Source organism: Python bivittatus, unplaced genomic scaffold, assembly GCF_059951505.1.
Source record: "Python bivittatus isolate LINGU-HERP-01145 unplaced genomic scaffold, Pbiv_v1 ctg000120_np1212, whole genome shotgun sequence".
In the NCBI taxonomy this organism is placed as follows: Eukaryota; Metazoa; Chordata; class Lepidosauria; order Squamata; family Pythonidae; genus Python; species Python bivittatus.
Window position 1 is genome coordinate 4,691,782 of NW_028277037.1, and position 9,854 is coordinate 4,701,635.

The 9,854-nt window shown below is 40.1% G+C and overlaps 1 protein-coding gene across 1 annotated transcript; it reads left to right on the forward strand.

Moving 5' to 3' along the window:
- The first annotated feature begins 668 nt into the window (after positions 1-668).
- Positions 669-9,282, forward strand: MED21 (mediator complex subunit 21). The gene is made up of 4 exons (XM_007429700.4): positions 669-825; positions 4,764-4,878; positions 7,260-7,360; positions 8,409-9,282. The coding sequence occupies exons 1-4, from the start codon at positions 784-786 to the stop codon at positions 8,580-8,582; spliced, it is 432 nt and encodes a 143-aa protein (XP_007429762.1). The 5' UTR covers positions 669-783; the 3' UTR covers positions 8,583-9,282.
- Positions 9,283-9,854: the final 572 nt, after the last annotated feature.

Here is a 9,854-nt window from a genome sequence, read left to right on the forward strand (position 1 = left end):
AGGCAACACAGAGACGATCTACAGATATGTGTGCTAATTAATGGTTTGTGGTTACAACACCTTTTCCAGATCACCCCGTTGACTCAGTCAGAATATTTTCCACTGAGCTAAATGAGGTTTACCTCCCAGTCTGAGTCTATGCATCTTCCCAAAGTAAATCACACATCACCGGAGGGTGTTTGCTAGCAAATAATTATGCAAAGCTTGCAGTTGATCATTTCCTGAGAGGTATTTTTGCAGGACTTCCAGCTTTCTCTTTCTAAAGTTCAGCAAGTGAAACATTTTTCTCATCGTATCAGAATTAAAAGTCAAATTATATACGCCCCAAAGTTGTTGGTATCATGCATGTTATCAGGGATAGAAATAAATTATGCTTGGTAATAAATTCTCTTTCAGTATAATCAAAACAACCTCCCACTGCCCAGAGTCTTGAGCCAGTATTTCTTGAATCCGATCATCCAGGCGTATTTGCTCAGAAGTAAATTCCAGGACATATCTAACGGGATTTTACTCTGAAATAAATTTGCATAGGATTATATACTGTACTTAACAGTCCTTATTCGAGGGAGAACGGCAATACCTCCTCCCTGCCGCTAGAGGAGCACCACCCCTACCATGGAGACCGGGAAAGGGCGGCATTGATTACGGCGACTCTATCCCGGAAACAATCCGTCCAGAGAGGCAATGATGAAGTGTTGCCTTGGCAGCTTCCCTGCCCGCTTCCGCATCTAATATCAAAGGTTTCCATTGGGTGGTCGCTCTTCCTTGGAGCCTGTCGGAACAATGGCGGACCGCCTAACGCAGCTGCAGGACGCCGTGAATTCGGTGAGTGGGAGTGCCGCGGGCTTGGGGCTGGGGCCTAAGGCGAGACCAGGTCCTGCTGCACGATGGCCCTTTGGACGTTGGATATTTCACCGGGGAGAAGCACGAGAGGAGCTGCCGAGGGAACGGCTGCGCTTAAGTCTTCCCCCACCTGCGTCCTCCGGAGGGGTAGATTGCAACTCCCAGAATCCTCTCCCTTGGCTTTGGTGGCTAGGGAATTCTGGGAGTTGCTCATGTACAGACCTAGTGGTCCCTATTTATGGAGATGTCATCTGTATGTAGGAGCAGAATAGGCCGGGAACAGCCCATTTATTTAACCTTGACATCTGCTTTTCTACTAGTCTCCTGCTTCTGAATGTGGAAATTATTACATTATTATTATTATATTTTTATCCTGCCATATGTTTATATTTATAATTATATGTGTATTGGTCAACGCAAGGCCGCGAACACACCTAATACTCCTGCCTCCTCTCTTCCCCACAACAACAACAACCCTGGGGGGGTGGGTTGGACTGAAAGAGAGGGACTGGCCCAAAATCAGCCTTTTTATTTATTTTATTTGCTCTATTTTTATATCTCTGCACTCCTCAAGGATGCGTGACAGCACATGGCTAAAATCAAAAGTACTAAATAAGCCATGATAGTAAATGGATAATTAATAGTGCGCTTTTGGAATATTTGTAACATTCAGGATTTGATGGGATCACTGTCAATGTCAGCTGGTGTTTTAGGTGGCTTTTGTTGGAGAAGGGGAGCACTGAGAAAAATTCAGTGTTTCCTTTTCTGCATTTCTATTTTGTGACTTTAGAAGAACATGATGGGGAGGGTATTTAAAGCCACTTGCTTTAAATAAGTAATTCTTCAGTTGTAGTCTCTCATAAGCTGTGTTTGCAATGACATGCTTATCCATCCACCATCACTTATTCAATCCAATGTTTTGCTTCACGTGTCACTCTGAACTGTAAACTGTCCAAATATGCTGTCATCACACACGTGCACTAAGGTTGGTGAGTTTATGTATCAGTGTAATGTAGTAACAGTAGTGGTAAGGTTAGATAAAGAAATAAGCCTCCTTTTCCTCATGAAACACAATTCTCATAGTGAACTTTTGTATTTCTTAACATAAGAACTACAGTCAGGTCCAGAAATATTGGGACATCGACACAATTCTAACATCTTTGGCTCTATACACCACCACAATGGATTTGGAATGAAACAAACACAATGTGCCTTAACTGGAGACTGTCAGCTTTAATTTGAGGGTATGTACATCCAACTCAGGTGAACGGTGTAGGAATTACAACAGTTTGCATATGTGCCTCCCACTTGTTAAGGGACCAAAAGTAATGGGACAATTGGCTTCTCAGCTGTTCCATGGCCAGGTGTGTGATATCCCCTCAGTATCCCAATTACAATGTGCAGATAAAAGGCCCAGAGTTCATTTCAAGTGTGCTATTTGCATTTGGAATCTGTTGCTGTCAACTCTCAAGATGAGATCCAAAGAGCTGTCACTATCAGTGAAGCAAGCCATCATTAGGCTGAAGAAACAAAACAAACCCATCAGAGAGATAGCAAGAACATTAGGCGTGGCCAAAACAACTGTTTGGAACATTCTCAAACAGAAGGAACGCACCGGTGAGCTCAGCAACACCAAAAGACCCGGGAGACAACGGAAAACAACTGTGGTGGATGACCGAAGAATTCGTTCCCTGGTGAAGAAAACACCCTTCACAACAGTTGGCCAGATCAAGAACACTCTCCAGGAGGTAGCTGTATGTGTGTCAAAGTCAACAATCAAAAGAAGACTTCACCAGAGTGAATACAGAGGGTTCACCACAAGATGTAAACCATTGGTGTGCCTCAAAAACAGGAAGGCCAGATTAGAGTTTGCCAAACGACATCTAAAAAAGCCTTCACAGTTCTGGAACAACATCCTATGGACAGATGAGACCAAGATCAACTTGTACCAGAGTGATGGGAAGAAAAGAGTATGGAGAAGGAAAGGAACTGCTCATGATCCTAAGCATACCACCTCATCAGTGAAGCATGGTGGTGGTAGTGTCATGGCGTGGGCATGTATGGCTGCCAATGGAACTGGTTCTCTTGTATTTATTGATGATGTGACTGCTGACAAAAGCAGCAGGATGAATTCTGCAGTGTTTCGGGCAATATTATCTGCTCACATTCAGCCAAATGCTGCAGAACTCATTGGATGGCACTTCACAGTACAGATGGACAGTGACCCAAAGCATACTGCAAAAGCAACCAAAGAGTTTTTGAAGGGACAGAAGTGGAATGTTATGCAATGGCCAAGTCAATCACCTGACCTGAATCCCACTGAGCATGCATTTCACTTGCTGAAGACAAAACTGAAGGGAAAATGCCCCAAGAACAAGCAGGAACTGAAGACAGTTGCAGTAGAGGCCTGGCAGAGCATCACCAGGGATGAAACCCAGCGTCTGGTGATGTCTATGCGTTCCAGACTTCAGGCTGTGATTGACTGCAACGGATTTGCAACCAAGTATTAAAAAGGGAAAGTTTGATGTATGATTATTATTCTGTCCCATTACTTTTGGTCCCTTACCAAGTGGGAGGCACATATGCAAACTGTTGTAATTCCTACACCGTTCACCTGAGTTGGATATACATACCCTCAAATTAAAGCTGACAGTCTGCAGTTAACGCACATTGTGTTTGTTTCATTCCAAATCCATTGTGGTGGTGTATAGAGCCAAAGATGTTAGAATTGTGTCGATGTCCCAATATTTCTGGACCTGACTGTAAGTAGTTATAACAAATATAATAACAGTAATCAGACTGTTCTTGGATGAATAATGAAAAGAGGAGAAGAATTCTGGATGTAGTGGAGCCTGTGACTGTGTGGAAAAACAACTGCAGATTTGTGGACTTGAGATGGGTCACTTACCCCAGGATGTAGAAGACTGGTCTGAGATTTAATGAGTGGATTTGTTTATCAGGGTTTGTGTACAATTAAGCATAAAAAGCACTGTATGTGTATGTAAAATAATATTTACACATTAACACTACTAATAAAATATATGCAAGCACATGCTAAAACTACAAAATGAATGTTGTTTCACACCCTGCTCCCACCTGTGCCAAAGAATGGAGGAAGAAAGAGGGGAACATACTTGTCATTCTATGTTCTAAGGAAGCACATTAGCCAGAAGTAGCTCCAATAAATGAAATACTTAGTGTTATATTAGGCAACCTTGTTTGACTGAAGAATTTTGAGAGCATATTGTGGGATTTTAGGAAAAAACTAGGAAAGTAGGATAAAGGCCAGTTGACAGAAAGATTATATGAGGCACTATAGTATTCTGCTGCAAACACATTCAGGTTAGTTCCTAGGAAGGAGTAGTCCTAAAATATTCACAGTGCCTTGAGGGACCTTTTCCCTACTAATTGATGAAACAGGAGATGACTTTCATTCTACTAAATGAAGTAAAGGTTAACTGGACCCTTGTAAGACAGACTGAATTGAAAGAGAGAAAGGAAGAGAATGAAAAGGCAGTTAGCAACTGGATAGAATAAAAAGAGAAGAGGAAAAGGATAAAATGAGAGAAAGGCAGAAAAATACTTGTACCACTTTTGACAAGCTTTGTGTAACTGAGTACTTAGAAAGATGGACTGATGGACCTCTAAACAGACACAACTTTTAATCCTATAGTTTCTTTTCATAATCATTATGCTGTAAAGTTTTAATGGTTTATAAACTATTGTATGTTCTACAACAATGTCTGGGAGGGAATCCTGTCTTCATATCCCTAGTGAAAGCAGGCACATAAAATAGTTGCAGACTTTTATTAGTTTCTTAAAATGTCTTTAACTTTAGTTGACAACTGTGGGTATACTCTTGTAGACCCTAAATATATTATGATCTAGTTTTGTAAGCTAACCGTTATATTTGTTTATAGCTTGCAGATCAGTTTTGTAATGCTATTGGGGTATTGCAGCAATGCGCACCGCCTGCATCCTTCAGCAATATACAGACTGCAATAAACAAAGATCAACCTGCTAATCCTACAGAAGGCAAGTCAAGTGTATCATCTTTTTTATCTCTTCTGTTATACCCAAGTGTTATCTGTGAATGGGGTGGTGCCCTTACATGCATCTGAGAGGAAGTGTAGATGCCATGAGTGAGGGCCCTTGAAGGTTTACATAATGATTAGCTGCTGCTCAAGAGGGACATTTTGCCTGAGATTCCTTTTCTTCCTTTCCTGTCAAATTACTTTTCCAGTTCTATTCTTTCCTTTTTCTTTCCTTCCCTTCCTGTTACCTTATTGCCACTTCCTTCTTTTTTGTGGTTTCTGCTGGAAGGAGGCAGAGGAATGTGTATATATAATTATATGTGGGAGAGAAGGAATGATATATGTGCACATGGGAATCAATGTTTTTGTCCTGGCCTTGCTCTTTTTTTTTGGAGTGTGATAATACATGAATAATGTAAGCAAGTGTGTCACATGCACACATTAATTTTCTGGAGGAAATCCCCAAACTTGTTTTCAGTTGGCATCAGTGGGTTGGTAAGTGGGAAAGCTGGGCATTGCATAGAATTTTTGTCCAAGTTTATAATTTCTGACTACTGTGCCATACGGAAGTCATTTCAATTCAGGGCCTACTTTCTTTTGAGTTAGTGTGGCAATGGCTAGTATCCTATTGCAATGTATATTTGATCGTAAAAGTCTACATTACTATCAACTTTCCAGTCTTGCATCTGAGCTGAATCCAGAAACACTTCATTTTGCTTGATGAAGATGTGCAGGTGCTAGAAACTGCAGAGATTGCTTCTGTACACAAGGATTGTTGTCTGATATAATCAATAAATTGGGGACAACTCTCGAGAGTGAAACTACAGGTTGAATAACTTCTGAATGTACAAGTTCCCATTGAAAGAGTTGGCTGGGGCTGTTTGATAAGATGCATGTCAGCATTTCAAATGTTTCTCTCTGAGCATGTTAATTGTTATTAGAGTTTATTTGTAAAATAGCTGGTCTAAAAAACAGATAATACTTTGTTCCTCATGTATGAAGGTGTAGCCTGGTAGTAACTGGAGGAATCTTAAGCCTGTAGAGTAAGAGGATTAGGTATTTGCAAAAAAATCTGTGCACAAACCGTTCCATACATGGAACAGCTGGTTTGAGGGTGGTAGTACCAAAAGAAAAACACAGATTTGAGGCATTTTGATGGCTGCACAGAATGAAGCAGGGTTGTTCTGTTCTGGACAAAAGTGATTGGGGTGAAAAAAAACAATGGCCTTGGTGGCAGAGGGAAGGGAGAGTGCTGGAAATTTGAGAGGCTGGCTAGGCCAGGGTGTCCTGGGGGGTGGAAGGGTCAATCAATCACAGGATGGTTTAATTCACTCCCTCCCAAATGTTTGCAAGTTGACAATCCCGTCTTCATCTTTCTGAAACATTCTAAAAGCGTGAATGTAAGAAGATGGATAGGAAACCTGTTAACAGCATTATGCAATCAGAAACGTCAAGATGTTGGCCACAACCATGGGATCAAAGCTTGCCTATTATGTGATGTGATGAAAGCCCAGCCCTTTTCCTTGTTTACATTACTGTTGCCTCCATCTTGACTTTTTTTGACCCTTTCCCTGTGGACACCCCTGCCAGTAGAATATGCCACACTTGGAACTGCTGACTGGAGAGAGGGGCAGCGCATACCAGCCTTGCCCTACCCATCCCATCCAAATTGCATTTTGAACCACAGAACTAGTTCACTCAATTGCACAGAGCTGTTGGAGGTTAGGCAGCATATAGGTGGTTGTTGTTATTGTTAGGTGGATAAAAATGCCAAATCCATTTTAAACATCTGGTAGACTGTGCAACCAACCATAATAATACTATCAGTCAATTTCAAAAGGCAGCTTTACTTGGAACAGCTTATATCCTGTGACGATACCTTTAACAGCATCAAACAACAACATCTGCCTTTCCCAGGACCTTGGGAAGGACTCGTTAGGTGGATAAAAATGCCAGATGCAGTCTAAACATCTTGCCAGCTGTGCAACCAACCACAATAATAATAAACCAGAGCTTATCTAAAACTACTGCAGACACACACACACCCAGGAACAGGATTGGTTTTGGTTCAAAGCAAACTCTTTTCCCACCTCATGCACACTCCTAATCAAGGCATGGTGTTTCTTTGACTTTCAGTGCTTGTACCTTTATGATTTTTTTTTCTTTAGTTAAATTGCTCAGAGATGTGAACTCTCTTCTACACTCCAAACCTCAAAATATTTTGTTCCAGGAAAAAAATACCAGAAAATGCCTCCTGTATTGAACATTCCTATGTATGTTGGGAGCACATTTCTTCTAAAATATCACTGAAACAAGCAACATCGTTTTCATTCCTTAATAATGATACATGTGGTGCAAATTATTTTTTTACTGCTTTTACAGAATATGCCCAGCTATTTGCTGCATTAATTGCAAGGACAGCTAAGGATATTGATGTTTTAATAGATTCTTTGCCCAGTGAAGAGTCCACAGCTACGTTACAGGTGAGAATTCACCATTCATACACTTTGTGTACTACTTGTACACAAGTATGCATTCCTGAAGCAGAATCAGAGTTTCAGAAAATCTTTGGATGACATGTAGTTTTTGTTTGGCTTAAGCATAAACTTATGCTTTACAACAGTACTGGCATTCAGTAAGAAGCCTGATTTGTTTCATTGCAGCCTAGGAAAACGTTACTTAGCTAATTACAGTAGACAGTTGAACCCCAAAAGCTAATAAATACTGAATGTATGACATAAATGGTATAAGTATCAGTTCAGTTTATATATTCTGAGTTTGACTTTCGGTAGGTGATCATTGTACACACTGAATACCATTTTACAGACAATCACATATATCACTAAATGTGACTAGATTAGATGAGGCTTCCAAGTACACATTTATGCTGCACGCTTATATTAAACAACTGCTTGCATCCAAAATTAGAATAGGGGAAATATTTATCTGGTTACTGTTAAGGAAATTCCAAACAGGAAGTAAAGATTTTGCCAGCATCTTAACACTTTGCAGAACAGTTATTTGAAGGTGATTGCAATATCTTGCAGAATTGCTTTAATCCTGATATTTAGCTAATCTGTTTGTTGTTATTGTTGTTTCAATCTAGAAATAAACTCTATTTCTATTTATTGCAACATTTATTTAACTGAAAACACTTCTATTCCACCTTTCTGTGAACATTAAAGAAACCAATAAAACAAGATTGTAGCATTAGCAGAAAGAACAAATGAACTCCCAAGCTACTCAGTGGGTACAAATCCGTGATGAAAAAAATCAATTAGATGAATTGAGTTTAAAAACAAAAACAATTACTAATATAGGAGCTTTAAAAACCTAAAGGACATACTTAAAAACATTTTGTCTTTCTGAATTATATAATATGCAGTATGGCAGAATGTTACATCATCAAAAAGTCACATGTGAAGAGTAAGAAGGAATAACTGTTTACCTTTCCCTCCTTAAAGGAGATACCCAGTGCAGTTTTAATGTATTCACCAAAAAGTTTTGTTTAACCTACTTTTTAACCTGTAGGCTGCAAATTTATACCGCTTGGAGGAAGAGAACCATGAGGCAGCTGCCCGCCTTGAAGAGGTGGTGTATCGTGGAGATCTGCTCTTGGAAAAGATACAGAGTGCCTTAGCTGACATTGCTCAGTCCCAGTTGAAGACACGGAGTGGCACCCGTAGCCAACCTCTCCCAGAGTAATTGTGGCATTTGGCAAGGCTTGACAGTGATGCCCATACCTCTGCAGATGTCAGAGGTGCAAAAGGAGAAGGAACACCTAACACAACTCACTCTTGAGCCTTCATCCCGTGTACTATTTATGAGACTCCAGTTATGGGATGCAATACAAGTCGCATCTTTTTTGTGATACTATGCTAGTATGAGAGACCATCGTGAACAGAAGATTTCTGGAATTTTCAGTTCCATGTATTTGTCACATCCAAGCCTTATACTTTGAGTGGTTTGTCAGTGGGCTAGAACGTACAGTCTCATGCAAAGATATCCTTGCGTCATCATCCCAACAAAGATGCAATGACTTTTATTGTTAACCTGCGTGGGGTAGAGAGGTTTGGATGTTTGTTTATTGCTGAATATTATCTAGAAGTACTGTAGAGGGGGAAGAAAGGCATTCCGGAAGCTGTTGAACCAGTGGCAACTTGTATACAACTTCACTTAGAAATGTAATTGTTACATACAATGATAATAGTATGGTCTGTTTTGAACCTAGAATGTGGAAAAGAGTTCTGGAGAATCAGGGGCTTTCCTGCCTTTTCCACATAGCAGATAACTGTGGCTAAATTCAAGACAATATAAGCTGAAGTATTGTCAAGATAACTACTGTTAGAAGCACTGTTTTTGTAGTATCAAAAATGAATAAAGGTTTGGTGTTGCATTGAGTAAACATGATTTTTTAAATTCAATTTAGTACATTAAACATGCATGCAGATAGATGTCAAACCTGCATGAGAGTATTTAAGTTAAATTTGGAGTTGCCATATAGAAATCAAATCTGGTTTCAAATGTGTCTTATTTCTATTTCTCAGCATTATATAAGGAAACGAAAGGATATTGAAAATCAGATTTGTTTTAAGTATTTGCTTAGTAACCAGCTGGTTTACCCCATTCAAAATAGCTACCAGGCAGAATTTTGTGGCTATCCCAGAACTTCCCCAGGAATCCACTCAAGTGGCCTCAGCAGATGGATCAAACAAATGACAGATAGTTCGCTGATAATCAAAGCAGCATTACAAGATGCCAGGGAAGACTACAAAAAACATGCAGATCGCAAGCGCTCCCCTGAAAAAGAATGGAAAGCAGGAGACGAAGTATACTTATTGACCTCAATTGTACCTCAGAACGCTACAACCATCGAAGAAATTGGGACCCAAATTTATTGGACCTTTTGCAATAGAAAAATCATTAACCCTGTTACAGTTCGGCTACAGTTACCTAAAAATCGTAAGAGGATTCACC